The sequence below is a fragment of the Amblyomma mixtum genome, chromosome 1, assembly GCF_055824585.1.
Source record: "Amblyomma mixtum isolate Tamu chromosome 1, ASM5582458v1, whole genome shotgun sequence".
Taxonomy (NCBI): Eukaryota; Metazoa; Arthropoda; class Arachnida; order Ixodida; family Ixodidae; genus Amblyomma; species Amblyomma mixtum.
The window spans coordinates 265,722,766-265,747,834 of record NC_143012.1 but is presented as its reverse complement, the minus strand read 5'-3'; the positions used below and the strand labels follow the sequence as shown (position 1 = coordinate 265,747,834).

The 25,069-nt window shown below is 47.0% G+C and overlaps 1 protein-coding gene across 1 annotated transcript in view; it reads left to right on the top strand.

The window, feature by feature from the left end:
• The window catches only part of LOC149371618 (cell adhesion molecule Dscam1-like), a 437,517-nt gene that overhangs the window by 374,217 nt on the left and 38,231 nt on the right, over positions 1–25,069 (top strand). The window contains exons 9-10 of the mRNA XM_089565876.1: positions 15,418–15,705; positions 18,026–18,145. Of these exons, the coding sequence (XP_089422002.1) occupies positions 15,418–15,705; positions 18,026–18,145 (408 nt within the window). The remainder of the gene's footprint in view (positions 1–15,417; positions 15,706–18,025; positions 18,146–25,069) is intronic.

Genomic DNA, 25,069 nt, shown 5'->3' with positions numbered 1-25,069 from the left:
GAGGTATGAGAAAGGCATTTGTCCTGCAGTGGGCGTGGTAACGCCGATGATAATCATGATGATGATGATGGCGGTGGTACGTGCACATGTTCAACATAGCAAGGTCAGCATCGCATGAACAACGCTTACGAAATAAGTCCGTTTTTTCACTTTAAGAGCCTTTTTTAACAGCCAGCCACGAAGTACCTGTATCATAGTCGAAAAAATATGCCTTTGCCGATGGACCCGGGGGAGGGAATGAATTGAAGCCACTTCCACCTATTCCATTCGTTTGTTGGTGGAAAAGAAAGGATTACGCTTTAACCTGACTCAAACGGCGCTAATAGGACTTTTTCTTAGATTGTTGCGAAGTACCGCTGCTTAAAAAAAAACGTGCAATCTATATTTCTGCATCTGTCCACCCTCCCTAAAGAAACTAAAGGACGATGAAAAGACTTTCAAAGCCGGTACTGCAGCCCCGTTTGTTTTGTTGCTGGTGCTGATGGCTGACAACAAATATTCGCCGCTATGGTCACACCACACCAGAGCCAATGGTGGCCACTTCCACGCGCCACACTCAGCCGGCGCCTCTCTGCCTCTCGTATACCCAATTGATGCAGCAGACTTCGCGCCCGTCTTTCCGCCTTCGCCAGCTCGTTCAACTTCATCAACTCGCCGGCTCAACCGGGGCTTTGGCGCGTCGCCTAGGGAACGAACGAGACGCGAGCTCTCCTTTCCGCGAGGGCGACTCTTTCGTCAAACCACCTGGGGAAATCGAGGCGTATTGTTGCGCCCGACGAGGGGAGAGACCGGGATCCCGAAGGAGAACGGGGCAGTGGAAAGGGTACAGGCGGAGAAAGGCGAGGTGCCATCAGCGCCGGCGGGTAGGCGCCTGTGTATGCGGATAGATTGAAGAGAAGATTGGGGGTTGCCGGAGAGGTTACGCTTATTGGCAGCGGTGAGCCCAGCGCAGCCATCGATCCCGGCGGCGGCTTGATGTATGAAGGCCGGCGCCGCGCGGCCAAACAACCCACGACGCCTTTTCCATCGGCCACATAGCGCTCGCCGTGCACGCAGAAAGCTGTCGCGATGCTTTCTGACGGATTAGGTCCGGAGCGTGGTGAAAAGGACGAGGACGGGGGGTGGCAGCTATACAGTCGCTCGATCCGGGGAATTCTCCCTAGCTTGCGTCTCTCGCCGTTCACCTCTGCAGTGTGCACCTACGCACGTGTGTGTGCATCTAGCAGATCGCTTTGTGGCCCTCAATGACCACTTCATTATTAATTTCGAGCGACAAGTCCGGCACGCGCGCTTGAACGGTGCGTCCGTACTCGGTCGACAAGTCGTTCTCGCAGCTACGCGGCGGCCAGGTTTCCCCCGTCCGGCCTGCGGTGAAGTTCGTACATAATGCACGCAAAATGACGCGCGATGCTCCCAGGGAAGTCGGCTGGCCGCGGTGGCTTCGTGAAAGAACCCTCTTCGCGTACTTTGCCTGATTAATGAATTGCCCGCTTTTACGATATGCACGCGTTAGGCTGTGTAGGAGAGAAGTCCTGCAATTGCATGCAGTATAAGTACGGTAAGACGCCTTTGTCTTTAAGAACAGTCCTTTTAGGTGCTTAGCTGGCAAAGCAAGCTCATGACTTCGTTTACGTATGGTTCTAGCTTAGAGTATGTGGTAAATACATTGTTATTTTTGGCGCCTTCGCACAATTACTGCTTTTTAGCAGCTGTGGTTATACTGTGTAAGAGAGTGGACTTATTTATTTCGTTTACAATGAGACGGTGGAAAATAAGTACGTGTTAATACCTGAAACAAACTAATTTGGTCCCAGCATGATTGCTGGCTTGCAGCTGGCATGATTTTATGTGGAAATCTGCTCTTAGCTTTTGCTGAAAAATGAAAATTGAGGAAGGAATTTTTTTCGCTTGCGTGGATTTTTTCGCCGCTGCCGCGAGAGTGCAGGCGCAGGCCATTTCCGACATGATTGTTTTTTTAGCTGTCGGGCAAAGCATTACTCACGGGAGGTTTCCAACTGCTTGTGTGGATACTAGATATCTACGTTCTCGTATGAAACACTTTTGGGTGTCCGGATTTCATGTGTGGGTTCTGAATAATTATTCGTTCTATCTCTGCTATGGAATTGCTATGCATGTAGCGATAATAGCGCTGCTCGCTGTTTTGTAAAACTCTCTCCTTAACTTTACAGAGCTGGAAGGGACTGCAAAAAAATTCTTACGGCAAAATTGGCTTGAACGCTGGTCAAGAGCTTCTGTCCTTTTGTTTTCGTGATCGTCATGCAAAATTTTGGCGGGGACACTTAAGGTCCGCCTTAAGGGTGTAACTCGAAAGCTAATGGATTAATGCCCATATATGCGGAGTTGGGAATTCTCTACTTAACATTCATAGATCCCTGGGAGTCCTCATACCACTCCTTGCACCGCCGCCGCGGTGGCTCAGTGGCTATGGTGCTCGGCTGCTGACCCGAAAGACGCGGGTTCGATCCCGGCCGCGGCGGCTAGAATTTCTTTGGGGGAGAAATTCTAGAGGCCCGTGTACTGTGCGATGTCAGTGCACGTTGAAGAACCCCAGGTGGTCGATATTTCCGGCGCCCTCCACTACGGCGTCTCTCATAGCCTTAGTCGCTTTGGGACGTTAAACCACATAAACCAAACCAAACTAACCAAACCACTCCTGGCGCAGTGTTGCAGTGGTTAAACGATGCGCCACTGCCCTGCGATGGCAGGTGCTGCCACCGACGGGACATGTGCGATACAGGTTGCTCTTCCCAGCAACCTCTCTGGACTAATCACTAATTTAACTGCAACCTGCCATGGTATGCAGTTTGATGACATTTCAGTGGGCGCCACAATTCGGTGATGACGCCACAAAGTCACGTGACCGAGCTAGCCCACCGACCTGCAAGGGTATTTCTGTGAGGATTTTGATTTTTCGCCCACTGTCAACGACGCCGACGCCGGATTTTCTGCGACGCTAGCTCCCTAAAGCTAACGCGTCAAAATCTCCCTGGTTACGACACAGGAAGTTCCGGCACGACTATGGGAGGTCATGCAACACTGCAAAGAGTTCTGTTTCAAGACAATTTCAGTCGTTGTGACAAACACTTTTCTCTACAATTCTACAACTGTGCTGGTTGACGCAGTTTTCTCCCTGCATTTTTCATCTGCGTTATAAAAGAGTCTACGAACCAGGGTGTCGAACCGGCATTTTTTCGGGTTCGGTTCGGGTTCGGGTTCACGTCTTTCGGGTTCAGTTCCGGGTTCGGTTCCAGAGGGCCATTCCGTTCCGGTTCGAACCGGTTCGGATCATGTCGAACCGGTTCAAACGGGTTCAAACGGGTTCAGGACAAAAAAAAATTAGAACGCAGATGGGTTTCAGTCAACCTTGCTATGCGTTTTCTTTTTTCTTGCACAACGCTATACAAAATAAAAAAATGCAAAGATTTGTTTACGAGAACATAAAACTGGGCTAGTTGGTAAGGGTTAACTCGTGCTTAAGCAGTGCAGTAAACAGTACAAAAGGAAGTCTGGAGACGACACAGACGCTGACTAACAACTGGTTATTACATTCTCGGAAAAGTATATGAAGGAGCAGGACACAGGGAACAATCCAAAAAACTGAAGAGGAAAGAATAAAACTAAAAAAACTGCATGCACATCATAGTCGAGTCATGACATCTTTTTCAACGAAATTCGAAGATTATATTCGATAGTAGACGACACTCCTTTATCTCCTGGAACTCACACAGTTGCCAAGAAAGCATAACTCCTTATCTACGAAATTGATGGATGGAGAAGCAACACGCTCATCTGCTTCCATCCTGATCATAAAGGCCCCCACCATATCCCTACAAATTTGATCAGGGTGATTAAACAGGAGGCTTGTCTTTCTAAGTGGGGAAGCAATCAGCATTTGTTCGAACATCACAGATGGGTGAAAAAAGTAGCGGTGTTGTACAAGTTGGCTTTGCATTGCAGCGAGTGCAACGATTGCTTCCCCCAGTCGATAAGAAAGTGTCCTGTTTAATAATCCTGTTTGCATTTGTAGGGAGTTGGTCGAGGCCAGTGGGATCAGGAAGGAAGCAGATGAGTGTGTTGCTTCACCATCTATCAGTTTGGTAGAGAAGGAGTCAAGCTTTCTTGGCAGTGTGTCAGGTCCAGGAGATAGGGGAGCGCCGTCTACTATCGAAGATACTCTTCGAATTTCGTTGAAAAAGCCGTCACGACTCGACAGTGATGTGCATGCGCAGTATGGTTTTTAAGTTTTAACCTTTGTTCAGTTTGTTTTTTTGGGGTTGTTCCCTATGTCCTGCGCCTTTATATACTTTTCCCAGCATAAAATATCCAGTTGTTAGTCTGCGCTCGTGTCGTCTCTCGTCTCTCTTTTGTCGTGTTTACTGCGTTACTTGAGCATGAAAAAAATTGTTTAATGTCAGATGTTCTCACTTTACCCATTTTATTTATTGTCCGCAGCGAAAAGACGAATTTACGGCAAGAGCCGCAAAATGAAATGAACTCGAAATTAATGAAAATCGGCTATGTATTTACGCTATAATCCACCTTATGAGGTGTAACACGAAAAGCCGATGGATTTTGCATCTACAAGACCATCCTGCTTGAGCACTTTGGGAGACCCCGTAGCGCGAGTAATAAGTCTCCCTTGAAGCTTTAGTCAGTTGGGACTTTCTCGTACGCAATCTACTTACGGGGCCCCAAAATTTCCGCCGCACGCGCCCTCTACGTTCCTGCGCACTACTGAGGACCGAACTGTCATGTATCGGCACGTATACGTACAGACAGATAACTTTCCGTCACCCCAAAACCGACTTGCCAGTCCCCCCCCCCCCCCCCCCCTCCTTTACTACATGGTAAAAAAATGTTCGAGAATCCCTCCATCGCCCATCCCCCACCCAACGAGAGCCTCGTGGGAGCACTGGCTCGCCCTAACATCCAGCGCTTACCAAACATATTTTATTTAAATCACCTATTCGACATCGCCTTTGTGACTGACGTTATATATCCTGAGCCCCTATAGCTGAGTATCTTCAAAAGCTCGGCAAATCGTGGCTTCTCACTATAGTAAAATAAGAAATTTGTTTGCGATAGAATGTTTGGGACTTTCCCTGGGGCGCTATCAAAAGCAACCTTTGCGTCAACAGAATTTTTTGCGCCCTTGATAGAGTGATAAAGAGTGGATAATCTGGCGTGCACCATTTGTCCACCGACTTGTTTCAAGCATTTGTTTTCAAAACTATAAACAACCCCTTTCTGGCAGCTGTGCTTAATAGGAGACTAAGCGCTCGCGTGTCGTTTCTGGACCACCTGCTCGCGACTGCTGATTCATTCGGTTGTCTCACTCTTCACTTTTACTTACCAGTACGGCCTCTCCACAAGGCAGATGACAAATGTTGCGATCGGTCATTATTTCCTCTACCCATACATCTACAGCCTTACCTAGACTTTCTTGATACTAGTGTATTAAAGCGAAGTCAGCGGATGTACAGTGGAGCCCACTTTAATGGCGGCCGATATAACGAACGCTCGCTTATTACGAGCGGGTGTGGTGCTACCGTGAAAATATGCATAAGGGCAACGGAAGTTCGTCGCAGATACAGCGAACAGCTATGGCCACACCACTCGGCTATATCGAACGAGGTGGCGTGGTGAACTACACCGAGGTTGTAGAGGTCGTTCTTCCGCTAAGCATGCAGATGAAACAGCGCCTCTCAACCTTAGCCGCCGCCGTGGCTCAGTGGTTATGGTGCTCGACTGCTGACCCGAAAGACGCGGGTTCGATCCCGGCCGCAATGTTTGAATTTCTGTGGGGGCGAAATTCTTGAGGCCCGCGTACTGTGCGATGTCGGTGCACGTTAAAGAACCCCAAGTGGTCAAAATTTTCGGAGCCCTTCACTAAGGCGTCCCTCATAGCCTGAGTCGCTTTCGGACGTTAAACCCCATAAACCAAACCAAGCCTCTTGACCTTCACGACACCGGCCCGGAAAGAACATGTCAACCCAGAAATGGAATTAAAAGGCGGCACTGCCGTGCGCAGCGCTAACCGGAATGTCCGGCGTCCGGTAACACTGTAAACGCTAAAGTAAACACGGTAATGATATGCTATAATTCTCTATTCAAATAGAAAGTAATCGCCGGCCAAACCCGCGTCGATGGCCAACGAGGGCAATCATTGCCTACGCGTTCGCCGGCTCGGCAAAGCATCCCGAGTAGAAGAAGCGCGGTGAGCTTGAGAAAGGGGCATCGTCAAAAGCGAAGCTACTGGCCATGGTCGCGGATCAACTAACAGCAGCGATTAGATAATTCCGAAATCCTTGCCGGCCATGCCAGTCACGTAGTATGCATAGCCTGCCCTGCCCAGTCATCTCCATCTTTCGCGCCGCTACCATGTGCAGCCATTGTCATAGCGGACAGTGCAACGGATGCATTCTGCGCCGCAAGCGCTGCGGTACTTCGTCGCTGCATCAGCCCAGGAACGACAGAAAAAGCTCGAAAATACGCGTGACCAGATGCTTGCAGATTTCTGGCAACGCTTCGTTGATCCATAGCCGACCGCATGTTTGCTCGGATAACTACGTTCCTGCGGACCATAAAATCGGAGAAGCGCCTGCTCTGACGGAGACGTTGAACACCAAGTCCGAGCTCTCCCTACTGGCAGGAATCTCATTTATGTGCCCGACCTGCCACCAGTTGCCATGCACACTTCATCCATGATATAGTTATATCCTGTCCCTGAATTTGATAGTTGGCCGCAAGGTCTCGACGAGGATTAAATGGCCGCCCTAGATAGCCTGGAAGGAACCGCGACTGGCTCTGCTTTGCTCAAGTAGGCACGCATAACGCAGCTTTATAAGAAATAATTGCCACTTTTAGCAGCCTTACTATTTTTGGCTGTTGTACAAAGAATCCATTTGCAACGAACATCAGATATAAGAACGGAACTCGCGTGGCCGTCAGGTTCGTTATAAGTGGACTCGACTGTAGTTTCAATCGGCCACAAAAACCTTTTTCACCCTTCAGACATGGACCTTACATGTTAGGACGTACCTTTGCGCCAAAGGGGCGTTTGTGCCGTGGTCAGTGCATTTCTAGCTGTGCGAGCAACAAAAAACAATTTCAGCAATAAAATGATATTTTTTTCGTCATGCTGTATTCTTTTGGGACATAATTAAGCAATCTCTTAAAAAACTCATTGACATCATACCTTTCACTATAACATTTATGTCTGCGATGAAAAACTTCGGAATTCCGTGCGAACTCTTCGTGTTCATAGGAAGCAGAACCGCCGTGTCCCACGAGGTCACTGTTCAGACAACAGTGCACTTTAACGCAGGAGGAATATGCTGCGCAAGATCAACTTGCTGACTGGTTCCCCTTTCATTACGTGTGCACCGTCTAGAATTTTCATGTGCCGGCGGAGGCAGGGAGTTATGGTGGCATGAGGCCTTATGCCGAGATCGCTGAATTCGACGCGGTCAAGTAAGTCATGAGGTGGGTGAGAGAGGTTCCAAATATTCCATGCAACAACCATAAAAAGAAGCCTACAAGATAGCCGAATAACCTGAAGCATCTGTAAAAAGAGTTTTCTGTTGCGCCGCCATTAGTACGAATCCCGCTCAGAGTCAGAGGTTAGACTATGCATACTCTTTTAGTTGTTCTTTTTACTGCGTCTGCAGTATAGCCTGCTTTACCAAAAATAACCGCGCTGCGTGCGTGCAGCCTCCATCCTTGATGCACACTCCGGTAGGCGTACCTCAGTTCATTCACTGGTAAAAATGCACCTTCAAAAACTTTTACCCATCTCCCCGCCCCCCATCACCCACCTGTACCCGATATAGCCGAGGCAGATTATTGTGAAGGCTCAACGTATTCAGTCGCCCAAGCGTTCTACGAAAAAGCACTAACAATCATAAGCCTGTCGTGTCAGACACTAAGAACGGGAAGTATGACTGCGAGAAGTAGATATAAGTCGCCAGACACAGAATTCATGATCGAGCAGTGCGGGAACAGCGGATGGAGCCGCGGGCTGGCGACTGGCAGCAATTTTTTCTTAGAAGCAGAACGATTTCACCGAATCGCCATAACGAAATCACTTCATCGCAGTTACATTTCATCGCAGTAGCGTCTTTCTGAGCGTAATCACTATCGCATGCCAGCGAGCGCATGTATTTCCGAATTGCCCTTTTGTGTAATCGGTATTTAATTTTTTCTTATTGGTACATCTCCACCGCTGCCATGAACCCGTCTTTCGTTGCTTATTTCCGTCGCGCGCAAACAAGAATATGCGAATTCTAAAAAAAAAAGAAGCTGCACCAATCTATACATCCTTCTTTTGGTAATACTAGTTGTAATATCTCAGGTTTAACGTGTCGAGTAGACATTGGGGCTATATGACAGACGGTGTAGTGGAGGGCTCCAGATTAACGGAGACCAGCTGGGTATTTTCGATGTGCGACAGAGCACGCTGTTTTTTGTACATTTGGAATCAGCAGCCGAGCTCCACAGCCATTGAGTCATTTTTTTCTTTATTGCCCTACAGGCCCATCGTGAGAGGTTTTATTTAGAACATGCTGTCTAAGACAATGAGCGCCTACAAAATAAATGTTGCACTACCCACTGCGGTTGCTCAGTGGTTAAGGCGCTCGGTTACTTATTCGGTGTACCCGGGTTCGAACTCGGCCCCGGCGGCCACGTTTCTATGGAGGCGAAGCGCAAAAGGCACCGTGTGCTGCGCGATGTCAGTGCACGTTAAAGGACTACTGCGCCACTTTTCGAGAATTTCGCGATACTCAAGGATTCAAATCTATATAGGCTGTAGGTAAAGCATGCTAAGTTTTTTGCACTACCATTTGAAATAGTGACGTAATCGGCGATTAAATTTTGCACTTCTCCTCATAGCAACAGAGGAGTGCGGGGAAGTTCAGTGTGATGTCATGGAAGGTATGATTTTAAATTACTGCTGCCGTCAGTCACGCCCTGCCGTGCCTCGTTGTACGCTGCCAAACAACGTTCTGCGGGCTTTGACCTCGGTGCGTCGGTTTTTTTTTTCTTCAAAGCAGGCGTTTATGCGTTGGAAACGAACGGATACTTTCGATGACGTCATCATGCGTCCCCCACTTAACGTTGTACGCTGCGGAGAAGCTTGAAGGCCGTCGCAATTTTAATTGCTGATAGCGTCACCTTTTCAAATGCTAGGCCAAAAGGACTTCACATACTTTACCTGGAAATTTCACACATTCGACCCTTTTAAGCTCGTCGATTTCTAAAACCTATGCATTTGCTCTTTAAGGATCCCCAGCTGGTAGAAATGATTCCGGAGCCCACACCTACTGTGCCTGTTTCTCTTTTTTCTTTCACTCCCACCCTCCTCCCTCTTTTTTAGCGCGGTTCAGGTGTCCATGAAGAACTGAGACAGACTGCAAACAAAAGGAAGGCATTCTCAATCGGTACTAAAATGACTACAGACACCCAGTTTTATTGCGTGTTTTCTCCTTTCAAATGACGCCATAGAAATTAGAATACATGGATCACCGTGTGGTATTCGCCTACTGCCACTAAATCATTTAGAAAGTAATTTTTTCTCCCGTGCTGTTTCGGTTTCATCAACCGAATGATAGCTGTGACGTGAGTTCAACATTAGGTCACGTGAGGCACGGGAAAAGTAATACAAACGCTGATACGTTGTTTTGACTCACTGTAGCACTTAAATCAGCGACTTAAAATCCTATAATTACAACGAACGACGTATCAGCAGTTATATTGCCGTTTTATAGCACCTCACGCGACCTAATTTCCACTACACGTCACAGTCATCGTTATGTTGGTGAAACCGAAACAGGATGAAGAAGAAATTCAAATATAAATTATTATCTGTTGGTGAATACCACGCCGTGCTCCATGCACACCAACGTCTAACGCATCGTTTGAAAGAAGAAAGCACGCAAGCAAAAGTTTGGTGTCTATAGTACTTTATCGAGTTAGAGCAGTCTTAACATTTTGATTAATTTACGCAAATATTTAAAAGGGAGGAGTAATAACTCAAGTTTTCGCATAAACCTGACGTACAAGTGTTTGGAATTGGCGGTAGTATATTACAGAAGCGTCAATTAGGCTTCTTCCCAAGCACCAGACCTCCTGTGAGTTTGCTGTCGCATATACTGGGTGCCATTTTCGCACTTCCCAGCGCAGACAGCTACGGGTGGGCAAACCTATGCGATAGATCATCCCATTATGCTGGTATGCAAAAAAAGTGGGGCTAAACCGGGTCCCGAACCGGTTCGGAACGGTTCCTTTGAATCGTTCCGGTTCGGGTTCAGTTCCAAGATGGCGAAAAAAATATGGGTTCGGTTCGGTTCCGGTTCCGGGCGGAAATTCGGGTTCGGTTCCGGTTTCGGGTTCGGGTTCAGTTCCGGTTCGACACCCTGCTACGAACGCTGCTGTTATTCGCGTGGCTTATCAAGACAAGCTTTTCATGTGGATTTAAAGAACAGGGTTTCGTGGTCACGGCGGCGCGTTCCATTGCAAAAGAAGCTGAAATGATGCCATCCTTAGTGGGCATGCCGCATATACATCTTCAAGTCCTGCTTTTTTTTTTTTTCATTAATCGAGGCATGGCATCTCATTGTTCGGGCAGAGAGAGACGGCGTTCATCGAATCCTAATCTCGGCCAGACTCGGTTTTGAGCCTTGCTTGAGGAAGGAAGAGACAGCGGAATGAGCCCAACCGCAGAGTTCTCCGTGCGTTTACAGCCATTGTATCGCAAGACTTCAGAAAAAGAAATGAATGAGCACAGTTAAAGCCAACGAATTAAAGCCGGCCGACGTGGCGATGGAGCAGTTGGAGTTAGCGCTGGAGCGGCACTGGAAGCGCAATCTTCTACATGCACTCGGGGTGCTAAACGTTAGCCTACATTTTCAACGCAAATGATTGAGGTGTATAACCTGGCATCTATGAAGGCTGTTTCGAAAGTTGCTTAGCGCGCTTTCATGCACGAACGTGTTTTCACATAAAGCCGAAATAGCCAGGCCAGTATGCTGGTCCTTTTATTGTTGTGGTGATAAATGGCGGTTAAAAATAAAATGCGGTTATAAATAAATGCGGTCTCAAATGAAAATTGCTCTAAAATCTTCGCTAGAAATGGTTGGCTTGAGCACACCTGCCGCTAAAACTTAGGCACATGCTTTTATGTTTTCACAGAAACAGGAACACGAAGACTGCTGACCGAACATGTGTTTGAGCTGAGCTCTCAACGTTATAGGTTTTCCAGCATCGCACTAACATGCGATTACCGACTGACTTTACGAAACCCTGGCTTCATCACAGAGCACTCGACCTTTCCCTTCGTTTCGTAACAAAATGAAATCAGGCCTAGTATTACCCTGCCCTGCCTTTCGCAAGCGCTGGCTTACACTCAACCAACCAACAACGCAGGTATACCCGAAAAAAATTCTAATAGTCGAGGATAAAGCGGAGCCGCACTTCGCGTACATCAAGCAGGTGATCAAGAAAGAAGCGTGGGCACAACTAACCCCCTTTCCTACCCCTTTCCTTCCCTCTCTCTCCCTCCCTCTCTGCCTCCATTTCACGTCAGGGCGCCGGCATGATCAGGTGAAATTGCCCTCCTTCCGCCAGCGTCCGTCCACGCGGCGTTGGCGGCAACGAAATTGGCGCCATCAGCATCTGGCGAATGGTCGGCGGGGTGGGCGCCCGCGCGCGCACAGCTGGCCTCGAGTATCCGCCGGCGTAACGTTCCCCGCGCGCGCGCCTCTTCCTTCCCGGCGGGACTCGAGTTCAAAATGGATGCCGCAGCATCTCCTCGCCTCTCCTCTCCTTTCAACACGCACTCTCTCCCCTCTACTCTCTCTCTCGTCCCGATGTTTCGCAACGACTCCTGAGCGTCGTCCGCTGCACCGGCGACGACCGCCGACGTCGACGGGAACCATTACCCGAATTTCCCTTCGGTGCCCCGGGTTCCTCCTCTTTCCCGCGCGATGTCCCGGGATGACCATCGGCGATGGATGCGACTCGGAACCCCAGGAGATAGAAGCCACGGACGGGAGAAGGGGGAAAGGAAGGGGAGGCAGCGGTGTTGTGGTACAGGACCTTGGGAAAAGAGACGGAGGGGGGGGGGGGGGCTGAAGGGGGCCGTCGTTGTAATGACCACTGATGCGTCACGTTCGCCGTCTTCATTTAAGGCCGGACCTGGCGGAAGGAACCCCCTAGTTCCGTTTCCTGTGAGTTGAAACCAATCTTTCTTTACGCGGGGATGCGACGTGCCGACCGCCTGCACCGCAGCAGCAGCAGCAACAGCAGCAACGGCACCACTGGAAGCATCGGTGGTAGCGGCTGAGGATTGTATTAAGCTGCCTGGCCAGAAGCGCCGATCTCTCTAAGGCGGCGACACAGATTGCTCGCCGTACGCGGGGAGCTCGAAGAGCTCGCAGAGAAGCGAAGTGAATTACCGGAAAATGACGAAGTTGGGAGTTCTCAACGAGATCAGCTTCGCTTCCTGTGGGATATCGAAATCGCGCCACCGTGATTACGTTCTTTCTTTCTTTCTTTCTTTTTTGCCATGTGCGCGCTTTCTTGAACTTGCCAGTTTTTCTTCTCAAAATAGAGTAGTTGTTGTTAGCAATTAGGTTTCTATCATGTCGGTGGAGAAGTTTACCGAAGTCATTCCCGTTTGATCCATTTGACATTTGCTTCGTTTTCTTTTTTTGTTTAGAGAACGTTACTCAAATGCGCTGAAGAAGGAAAAATTTGCTCGGTTCCTTATCGGCCACACTGCTTCGTGTGCACTTCCTGTCTAGCTTGCTGAAAAGGCGCACACTCATGTCTTCGAGAACAACGCATTTAAATTGATTTTATGATCCGTGAAATGCTCAAGCTTTTAGATTTGAAATAGTGCAACGCGCTGCCAAATAACGTTATCACAGTCACCACGCAAACAAAAATGTCAAAGGCTCGGCCTTTTATTACGCTTTTGTTGCTAAAGCGCTGCTTGTTGCAACCAGGATTCTGCCTGGCTTTCTTCCCGTTCTTCTATTTAACCCTCTGTTTTTTATCCTCCTGTTTTCTTGCCTACTCAGAGAGAAGCACTTTCGCTATTGGTATTTTACTCTGATGATAGTTTCCCCTTAGAATCTACGTCGTCTCTGTTTCTGATAGTGTCGGACGTGCTCGGAAATGTCTAGATTGTATTCAACGCCTTTTCTAACCTTCTTTACCGCTGCTTTTATCATTGCAAGTTCGGAGAAGTTTCGAACGTTAACACGCCCCTGCGGTCCATAATCTGATCCTTCAGTAGTAAAACTTGGAGAGCAACTAGCCCCCACCAGAGCTAGCGCGAATAATTTTCCGCCAAAACGCTTCTGAGCGAACCCTCTCTGAGGAAAGAACTCGGGATCAAGTTTATGTAAAGCCGGTCCTGTAGTCCTCTTTTCTTTGTCCTTCGTCCTAGCGCTGTTTTTTCCAAGCAACATGTACCAACTAGCTCAACTCTCTGTTTTATTGAAGTTTATGTAAGCAAAGTAACATATCACAGCACAGCGGCACAGTTCATCGCTTTCTCTCTCTTGGTGCTCGCTAATCCAGTCTCCATGGTACGGTGCACATGCAGTAGTACTACAAATCCTGGAAGAAGAGCTTGAGAGAATCATACATTGACAACTTTCTCAAGCACTCCTGTAGACCGGAAACGAGTTAAGACGCCCGATAACCATTCATAAAGTGAAGCCTGCAAGTTTTTTTCTGAATCTTCCTACCATTAAATTTCCTGGAAAATTTAATTTCTGTTCACTCGTCCTACCAAGAGCGCTTATGAATTTTCTGGTGACTTAGCTTCGAATAACGTGCGCGCATTAGAGATTTTGGTTTTTACTGCGACAGCAGTAACATAGGCGCTTGTCGGAGATGACGGCGTTATCTGTAAGCCTCTATGTGAAGCCCCGTCGAGTAAAGCTGCCACCCTTCAAAGGCACCAACCATACCCCAACCGCCCACCCAAATCCACCCTCCACAACGCCTCAGCACACTAGAAGGCATCGTGAAAAAGGCATCGGCAAAGCGAATTCAAAGACGTGAGGGTAGGCCAGCTCCCATCCAGAAGCACCACCCAGCAGCCACTTCTCCATCCCACCCTACCCCACGTCGGCCGTCAACCTCAACATATCTCCCCACCTCTCCTCTACCCAGTCAGAAAAAGTATTCATTAGAGTAAAATCACCAACGTAATCAATGAGGGTGAATCAAGCTGATATGGAAGCTCTCTCGTATCCCATTCACTGATCGTCCTGTCACCTTTTCTTTGCATGCCTTTTTGTTCACTGTCGTCAAACAAAACATTTCTCTTTATAATTTTTCTCAGTGCACATATTAATGCGATTTTTTTTTTCATAACCTATTTTTCTCTCCTACTACACGCCGTACATTCCTCGATCTGCCAGATTCATTACTTATCCTCCAGCGTGAACCCGCGCGTTTTCCCCCTAACACAAATTTCCCGATCCCTTTCATTACAATTTTCGTCATTTTCTTTCTCATGTCCTTCCACAATTACTCCGCATATCTCCCTTCAACCTGGGGCTATTTTCTCTCACATAACTGCAGTTTCTTGCTTATTCCTTCTTTTGCGGCGAATAACTGTTATGGGAGCTAAACCGACATGGCGTACAATGATGCTTCCCTGCACGCAGCCTCACAAGTCTCTCTCACATGCCGGTTATTAATGGTTGTTAATGGCTCGGTAGTCGGTTGAGCGTCGGTGCTCGCGATGGTGTTGCAACAACATCGCGTGACTGGACTAAGCGCACCTCACGAGCCCGTGGCCGTCCGTCTTCTTTATGGCTCATAGCGGAGGACACTCGCGGGTTTTGCAGCTCCTTCGCCATGTCTGACGCGGGCCGTCGATTGAGCCGCAGTCAGCAGCCGACATTTGGTGCACTCGCCAGCGTCAGTAAAAGCATAGGGAAAGGTAAAATTCAGCCCTACGTACGTACATACATACATACGTGAGCAGTACGTTAAACCGAACATTGTGGCCAGATTAATGCAACATTAGTGCAGGAGAGGGAAAAATCGAACTAGCTGCCAGCTTGGCCGTGCTCGGACAGCCATCTAAGCCGTCGCTTGGTCAACGTACGCCAACGGAATAAACACATGCTCGCAAAGACAAACAGCATCGCGAACGTCGCCGCGGGGTCATCTTATCGCTGAGTCGTTCGTGCTGAACTTAGTTCTCGTTTCTTTCCCTTAACTTCTCGGAACCAATACATTCATAGCAGATATGTTAGTCGTGAATATATAGGCGCAAAAATGTCAGCTGTTTAGCAATAGCGTGGCTAAGGTACATCCTGATGACGGTGCTTCTAAATAGTCTCCTGCCTCCTGTTTCTTTTCTCTCAGCGAGACCCGTTATCAACCCGTTCCTCTTCATGAAGAACCTGCAAGAAGGTATGCGGACCACGGTTGTATGCAGCGTCCTGTCTGGGGAGTCCCCTATGGACATCGACTGGCTCAAGGATGGGGCCCCGCTCAGCGACATTCACCCGGAGGCCAAGATCACACGCCTGGGCGACTTCGCCTCTTCGCTCACCATGGATAACGTCACTCGCAGGCACTCCGGCAACTACAGCTGCAAAGCCACCTCAGGAATAGCCACGGCTAACTACACAGCGAGGATGGATGTCAGTGGTAGGTAGACTATTACCTGAACGCTAGAGACACTGAGAGTGTCTGCCGTGAGGGCTTTTGCAACCTTAACTACTTTTTTCACGTGAAGGGGATGTAGTACATGATTACATTCACGCGAAGCACTGCTACAGTGACCTGCTGACAAGCCATTCTTTCCATGCCTGAACAGCCGCCACAAACTTTTCTCTTAATAAGGTAAAACGCTTATGTGTTGCATGAGCCAAAATATTGATGCGAACGCACAGCATGGCCTCGAAAACTGCCTCTGCCAGGAACTTGGAAAGTAAAACTTTCTGCCTGAGTGCTTTTTCCCGCCATCTGTCGGCGCTTTCCATTCAGAAGCCAGGTGCTTTTTTAAAGAAAGTTCTGTTTAGTACACTTTCCAGCATTGCGACGTTTTTCTCCAAAGTTCCGCAAATGCTTCGTTTAAGTTTCTTTTACTATTTCATTTTGTTACCAAGTGTGTTTTAGAACTGCGAACATTCATTAAATTTCTAATGTACTTCTGTTGCAGTCCAGCTCCTCTCTTATTGTCGGCAAACTTGAAGGAGGCACCCCTCGCTTCGACCACGTGAACTGTTGCTGCAGATAATTTGCAATAATCGCTCTAATTGCGGCAGAAAGACAAAGACAGCAGCAAAGAAAACACGTTGCGTTTTGGTGACAGCATTCAAGACTTCCCTTGAAAAAAAAAATAGAGCTCATGATATCAGCGACTGTTTTGTGCATGCACGCCTCAGACATACCACTCACTTCTGATAGCCGTCGTGTCGAGGGGCTCACGATGCCATCCCATGCTCCGTTTAATTCTCTCTACGCTTGCACTTCTGATTCAGAAAGTTCTTCTCCACGCACTTTTTACCATTTTACCCAAAAAATTCAAAATGCCCAACGACAGGCTATTAATGTTGTCCCGGTAATAACCTTGTGAAACAGCTCCTGAAGTATTCTGAGCCTGATTAACGCCTAAGTACTAACGGTACTGCACAGGCGAAGCTCTCGTCTTGTGCCTTCTCATTTAATGTTCGTTGTGTGCAGTTTCTCTCTTTATCAAATGGGGTGTTTCTTTTTAGCGACTTTATATCCTCCGCTTCAGAAACGAAAATGTCTGCGGTGGGTGGCATATTTCTAAGGTAGCGATTGCTATAGTTTACCTTTACGTCCACGATATCTCTGCGCGCAATGGCTCAACGAGATTGCAGATCTACGCCAATGAAGTGAGAACGCAATAAGCTTCTCTGAACAAGCAGATGCTACGGGCAGGTCGGCGCGGCCAAAAGCTACGCAATCTCGTCGACGTTTATAACTAACTCGATCATGCCTTCCCTAGAGAACAAACGGAGAAAAGCGTGCCCTTCTGAGAGTCCACCATTGGCTAGCAATCAGTCCCGTTGTCATGAAAGAAAAGGAAAACGTACAATCAAGAAAGCAGCCCACACGCGCGCACTGAGCGGGATTTACCGTCTATAGCCGTGTATCAGCGAAAGCCGTTAACGGGCTCTTCTCGATCTGGACGTCCCACCCATCCCTTTCTTCACACCCTCTCCTTCACCCGCCGCCAGCATCGCCCGCTTCAGGGCCGTCGCTCTGCACGCACGGACGTCGAGCTCTCTTCGCTTCTTTCTCCAAAGAAGAAGACCGCCTTCGATTCTCTCTCTACCATCTGTAAAGGAACCCAGCTCCGAGAGTCGACACAGATTCCCGCGCGGGCACAATGGTCACTTTTCTCCCAGCCATCCTCTTTCTTAGCGGGAATCCGTCGCCGCGCGCAGCAGTAGAGCAGCGATGGCAGCGGCAATAGGGGGCGTCGTTGTTTCCCTCCTAGCCTCTGTCATCCCTCACCCACCTTCTAATGCCGGCTGCCATAATGCCCTACCCAAGCTCGCTCATCTTTACTGACCTCCCTTACTCCTCAGCTTCGCCTCCCCCGACGGCTCCGAGATACGGGCTGCTACGTCGAGTCACTGCCAACCATTCTCACTCCGCTGTTACGGAGGCTTCCTCCTCATCCCCTGCTTCCTCTGTTATCTCACGACATCCAAACTGCGTAGGCTGCAGCTTGCGTTCCTGAGCGCGTGCTTATTTTGCACCCATTTTCCTTTATTCGGAGAAACTTTCCTTTCTTCCATCCCTTTTAGGGAAACCGGTTGCTTTCTGTTGCGCGCTCCCCTTTTTCCTCTTCTTGTTTTCATCCGCCTAAACTTGAGCTCTCGATTCTTCCTCTTCCTTCCCCTCTATTTCCCTTTTGCCTTTCCCTCCCCCATCCCGGCTCTTACCGCCCTGCCTACACGCCGCCGGACAACTGCGAACGACCTGGAAGCGTCGCCGAGATGGATGAAGCAGCCGAGCGATCAATCGTCCACTAGGGGACAGCGCACGGTGTTCGATTGCGAGGCCGATGGGAACCCGCTGCCCGTGCACCGATGGAAGGTGGCTTACGGTGAGCTATGAACCCTACTTTTCCCCTTCCTTCTTTTCCTCCCCCTAGAGCTTCTCCTTAGAAGGGAGACCTCCCACAAAATGCGGCAGTCCCGTTCCGTGGCATAACCTCCGCCCGATCCTTGTCGGCGCCCGTGGAGTAATGCGTCAAGCTCTTTGCTGCTATCCGCCGTATATGGGAAAAAGCGAAGGCCGCTCACCGAGCATTCTTGCTTCGCGAAATGGAGCTCCTCTGAGAGAGGCGCGCCGCGTACCGGAGGGATAACGGGAACCGGGGCTGATTGTGCTTGAGGCCATCTGGACTTTTGAAGCTTTTTTCCGCCCGAACGCGAAACTCGTACCTTCTGATATATTTATTGCCTATGAAAATGATAACAAATATAACTTAGCGACACGTGTAAGTCACGGAACAGTTTACCCAGCATAGCAAGCGACGATATTTTTGTTTATTTTGTAGAGATTACAAGGACATTTTGTGTTAAAATATTTATTTTACATACGGGTGCTGTTTGAGATGTAATCCCAGTTACCTCGAATCGCGCATGGTAATGGCAATTCTTCTTGATTCCAAGAAAATAAAATGCCTCTAAAACCTAATCAACTATCCGGTGTGAATAATGTGAGGGTGAATTTATTTTTTAGAGCGCAGCTCTTTGGCATTCGTTCCTGGGTTTCGCGTCGGCGTCGGCGTCGGCGTCGGCGTCGGCGTCGGCCTCGTAACCAGCTCCGCCCCCAATGTCATGCTTTTCAATTGGTCGAAATGCTCGTGACGTCACAGTGCGCGAATTTCAAATGGGGCCAATTGTACTTTGGCTAGTAACCATGCAACCAATCAAAGGGATCGTATAGTGATGCTGCAACTAAGTTGGACTGAGTTTAGTTAATTGCTTAATTAATCAATTAGCCTAATTAATATAGAGGAGAATGAAGAGGTCAGAAGAAAAGAAAAGAAAGACGCGCGCCGCAGCGACAACAGCGTCCGCGGAAGGAGACGCTGCTGAAAAAAAAAAAACAGATAAGTACGAAGCCGCGTTCCCTCCACCACCACGCACTTCCCCACTCAGTAAGACGTTGCTCGTTTCATATACGTTGTGTCGAACATCCTAGACAGTTCCAATAATTGACAGGTTAATGACAGAACACGATGGATAGAAATGCAATAATGTAAATATGAAGTAGCCTAATTAACCTTTCTAGTTAGACCGCATAAATCTATAAAACCGAGAACGAAATTGGTCGAGTTGGGGAATCGAACCACGGTCTCCGGAGTGCGATAGGAGCACGCTAGCCACTCCGTAATGCCAGCTGAATGGTTTGGAATGAACAAAGGCGCGTCTAGCTAATACGGCGTCTTCGTTCACTCCCATCTTCCCCCTTCCCCTTACGGCGAGGTGCAGGTGTCCACCCAGATATGCGAGAGAGATACATTTCCTTTCCTCAAATAATAAATTTACCGTCCAGCAAGGCGTACAGCCGAATTGGCGATGGCGTTCTGTGGACTCCCTGGCAGCGTTGCAAGACGCTGTCGCGTTCAAATCTTACAGGCGAAGCTTAACATGTTAACCACACATCAGTAACACACGCAGACAGCCAATGGACGCGTCATTCGCTGGCAGCACTTGATTCATCATTCACAACCACATTCTTAACGTACGCTCCCTTGCCGCACATGCCAAGGACGTACACCACGATCACATTCTGCGCCATTCCTCTGTACTTTGCTTTGCTGAAACCTGGATGGATCCCGAAGAGCCTCTCGAAATCATAGATTTCCTATACTGCTGTGGTGCTCGCAGAGACCACAACACAGCGGCGGGAGTCGCTATCTACTTGCGCACAGGTCTCTCTGCAATACCAGTCGAAATGTTTGGCACGTCACATGAAGTTGGCGAACTGTGCGCCGCAAAGTTGCCCAACGGCTTGCTGGTAGTAGCTGCCTACTTCGCCCCTACCGCACTCACGAAAGACGTCGTGCACTTCCTGCAACTCGCATTAACCGTCCATCGATCCACACCGATGTTAGTAGTGGGGGACTTTAATGTTGACATAAAGACAAACAGCAATTTCCTAACACTTATGCGGGAGAACATCCCGTTCCTCTCGCTCGTAACGCGTCCCACGGCTGTGACAACCTCGCGAGGCACTTGTATAGATCTCGTCTTTGAGAATCAAGCATTGGTGTACCAAGTCGAACATATATCAGTCTATTTCTCCGACCACAAAGCTTCCTTCATGACTGTCAAGAACTGTTAGTGGAATCTTTGTTAAAGGAATACGTGTGAAAAATAAAAAAAAAACTCTGTGATAGCGCATACATGTGTTGCTCGATTTCTTTGCCTCAATCTATCGAAAACGTGAAACAGCTTTTTGCTGCGCTCAAATTTCGCATTAGGAAGTAACGTAATCGTCGGTAATTTTTTTTACTGTCGTTTTGTCATATAGTTATTTGACCTACTGTTTTTTTTTTTCGCAGCCATCACGTTAAGCTGATTACTGATTAGAATTACTGATTGGAATAAACTTAATAGCGAGACTGTTAATCAAAATTCTTTACTTCTGTTTAAAAAGTGCCTGTAAATGTTGTGAGTTTGTGTGTGTTTATATGCTTGTATTTTGTTTTGTCCCACCCTGCTATGATCTGTACAAGATCGCAGTATCTATAAATAAATAAAAAAAAGTATGTCGCTTCCCTTCTTCACTGGCGCATTGCCAACAATGTGTCAGCATTCTGGAAAATTGTCAGAAAATTTCTTTAATATAATGCCTTTCATCAAACACTACAATAAAGGTCCCTTATTCACAACACGATGAGAGCCTGTTCAATAAACCATCTAAATAAAAGCAACTCAAGAACAATGTTAAACCGAGCGCATTACAGGAGACTGCCGAGCCTTTTCTCAAAAATATAAGCAAGGCTAAGAGGAGTTTTAATCATAAACTGCTCACAATACGGCTCTATTCAGTGTTGTTAATGAGAAGAACATAATAGAAGCGACTTTTTTCCGCTTACATTCATAGAAAATGAACAGAGCATGTTTGCAGGGTAAAAAAAAAAATGAGACACGTGTAAGAACTTAAAGACGTAACTGTATTTGAAGCGAATTGTACCATAAGAAAATTAGCACGAACGTTGCAAAAGCAAATCCTTGTCACCAGTTTTTCCCCGCCTACTAGTTCGTAGCCTTTTTTTATTTTATTCACTCCATTCGCAGCTGCTTTAGTGTCGTAAAACTCCTTAGAGAAAACGTTAACAGCGAGAAGCACTTAGCGCTCCTCTCTTGGCGTTTTCCTTTGAAAGGAAAAAAAAATCTAAGGCTCTTTCCAACTAACCATCCAGCTACAACAGCATTTAGTGTATATTAGAAATATTCTCACTTTTTGATATATTTCCCACGTCTAACGCGCGCATTAGGTGATGTCGCTTCTCTGAGGCGCCGTGAGAACTTGTACATGACAGGTGCCCAGGAAGCTCAGTATGACAACATGAGGAAGAAAATGCGAAGCTTTTGCCTTTTTCCGAAATTTTGTTTCAGTCACCATCTACTTAAGTTACGTCTCGAGAGCACGATACGTCAAACCCAATTCAATGTTATTTATGCTCATATCTACAGAGCATAAGATAGCACAGCAGAATGTACTGAAAGCCCATCTCAACTCGGCAAATAAGCTGTCATTACTTCTGAACGTTTTTTTTTCGTCCTTAATGCAGTGACGTCGACTATTGCACGCTTTGAATCAGGCGTATGTCTTTAAAAAATAAAAATCACGTGATAGTATAAAGTGCCTCTGAGACATTGAAATAGTCCTGGCCTGCAATTTCTTTCAGTCCTCGAATATCGAAGACACCCAAAAAATGGCGTCCGGCGGTCGTCTTTTGGACAGCTGACCACTTATCATTAACAATAATGATATTATAGTGCGTACGGAATTGCATAATTAAATTTCTAAGATTTTTTTTAAGCACAGGTTTTTAATAGAAACATGCGAGCGCAGTGGTGCGTTTCTTACTACTAAAAGATACGCGTTATGACATCTGCACCCCACAAGACTTTGACGGATGCTGCATGCATTGGCTGACACAGAACACCCTTCACGTGTCATGCCATACAGAGACCATGCAAGGCGAAGATAACATACGCAGTGGCTGAATGAAATGACTACAAATGTCACGTATTCTTTTTCAACTACCGACAAGCGAGCCAAGGGAAGGACCACTAAAAGTTCCGTGATATTTTATTGCATTTACGAACGATAGGAGGGGAAACTGTCTTGTGAATGGCTTGTACAGTATGTTGTGTATGCGCGAGAACCAACTCAGCCGAGGAGATGCTGTTCCTGTTCAACAAGACTTTGTACTCCTCTGGCGCCAACGTTTATATCATCGGTCGACTAGCATAGCACTAAGGTGGTGACAGTGGTTGACTGCAGACATGAGGCATCTTCGAAAAATTTTTAACAATGCTTAAAAGTTTATGCTGATCATTCATTCATTCATTCATTTACTGACGCTATAACTCATGCACTCTTTCTTGTTCATTGCAGCATATTAGATTAACGTAACCCTCTCTGTTATGTGTTTGGACAACATCATTGAAATCACGTCCTTTCTACCCAGCTCTCTGTGGTTTCTAGGTCTAGAGGAGGGAGTAAAGTTCACGAATAATCCTTAGAAGCGTATTCGCAATTACGTAGCACGCAGAAGTTATTAATTTTCAAACACTCTACAAGACATTTATCTGGCAGTAGAAAGTAACCTCAAAAAATAAGATTCCAAATATTTCCATTCGCAAATATTCGTACAGTGATTTTACATGTTCTCATAGAAAACTACTTCGTTAGTCAAATTATTATGCATAGAGGTCCACTGCAAGTCTCGGTACCTGTGGAAAGCAGGGAAGGGGGGGGGGGGGGGGGGGGGATTTTAATAATGTCAGTGACAGACGCCGTATTACTCTACGCCGACTCTAACTTCCACTTTTTTTAGTGGCTGAATCTACAAAAAGCAAGAAGTAACCACTGCTTGCAGTTTTTTTTCTACAAAAAAATAATTCACCGCTACACATTTTCCATACGAGAACAGACATACGTGACAAGGCGGGCGCTGTTTTTTTTTTCTTTTTTTTTTCTTTTTTGACGAAACAAGATAAAAAGGGCCCACAGTACAAGAAAGCTCGGTTAACACAACACTTTGCTGCGCTAGTTGGTTGTGCATTTTTTTAGACAAGTAATTCATCGCTACGTTTTTTTACACACGAGCATAGAGACAGACGTGACAGGAAAGGCAGTGTCTTCTCACGTCTGTCTCTGTGCTCATCTGAAGAATGTTTAGCAATGAATTAACAACTAGCCCAGAAACGTGTTTGGGGAAGCTGCTCGCAAGGCTGGAGACTTTACCATGCGGCTCGTCTGGCGTTTCTCATTCCGTAATTTGGTCAATTTGGTTAAAACTTTACGAATAAATGCATCAAAAATTACACTGCTTCCCAAGATTCTAGGCGGGAAGCAGTTTCGGGAAGCTATAGAGTAAACCTGAATTATATAAGCATGTGCTTTAAAACGTTCATTAAGGACTTTTGGCTGGCTCACAATCTCTACTGAAGAGCATAGCCGACACTTACCGTTCGCCTACGTCAGTGATTCAGCTGGAGAGCTGTAATTTCTATTGCAGACCTGGTTTTCTTTTCTAAAGCAGCGTGGGTGAAAAGGAACGCGCTTTATGTAAACAACGCTCTTTACCTTAATGAGTTGAATACACGTGCTTTTTGAAGCTCTGCTCATACTTATGCAATTTATTCACCTCTTTTTGTTTGCGTTCTTGGAAACACGACACCTTCTTTGCAGACTCTCAGGAATGTTGGTGGTGAAAGGGGTTAGGTTGCCATTCAGCCTGTACATTCTTGCACTGAAAAAAATAATAAAATGGAACCGTGCATGCAGCTGAGTTGAGATAATCTCTTTCGAGAAAATAGCGCGTTAGTACCGTGGTTTGAATAAGAAGCAACAAGTTGGGACAAAATGGCCGTTATTTACGCGCGAAGGAGTATTCGTTCTACGCGCGTACGCACCCCAGGGACATGCAGTATTTTTTCCTGGCGAGTAAAAATGAGGCGTCCGTTATGGTAATTACGTTCCGAGACACCCAGCTAGCTTAAGCCCACTGGTTATGAGGCCTAACGCGCTAAATATTGCCAGAAAACGCGGCAGCTTTTTAATTAAGCCCTTCTTTGTGCCCGTAGAAATCAGTCAGGATGCTACTGTTTCTTGCATTCCGCTTAACATTCAGCGAAGTTACAGGGCATCGGCTGCCTGTTGGCATGGCAACGCTGCTATTTTGCAAACATAGGTAGTGACAGATTCCCATTAAAGCAGAGTAGAAAAAATAAGACAAAAAAAATGTATTTTTTGGTTCCGAAGGCGGTTTTTGTGGTGCACAAAAACCACAAATTTGTGGTGCACGTTGTTTGCTTCGTGAAATTTAGTGGCAGAGAATTTTCCGTATATTTTATGTTTGGGCGAAACAAATATCCGAAGTTATGAGCGAGCTCTTGACAAAATTACTTCTCTTTATTGGCCGCCTATGCCTGTCTCTTATGTGCGCGGAACGTGCTTGGGCAATACATAGAGCACTTTTGCTGCGGCGCTAGCGTTTTATGTCTACCAGCTCGAATCCAGAAAACTGTTGGCTATACAACATTTATTGCACAAACGTTCACGTGCTACGAGCGCGCAGACTTTATTTTTGCAAATTAATCGATAAATGCAGGATACTTCGTTTTACAGGTTTATAAGATACAAGATTTTTTTTTATTTTGAATTTAGACAAGCGCCACGAAAGCGGGTTTATCACAGGAATTACACAGATGAAAAGAGAATTCGCGAAAGCTTCCGTTAAACTCTTACTTATCTTCAACAAAAACCTATTGGG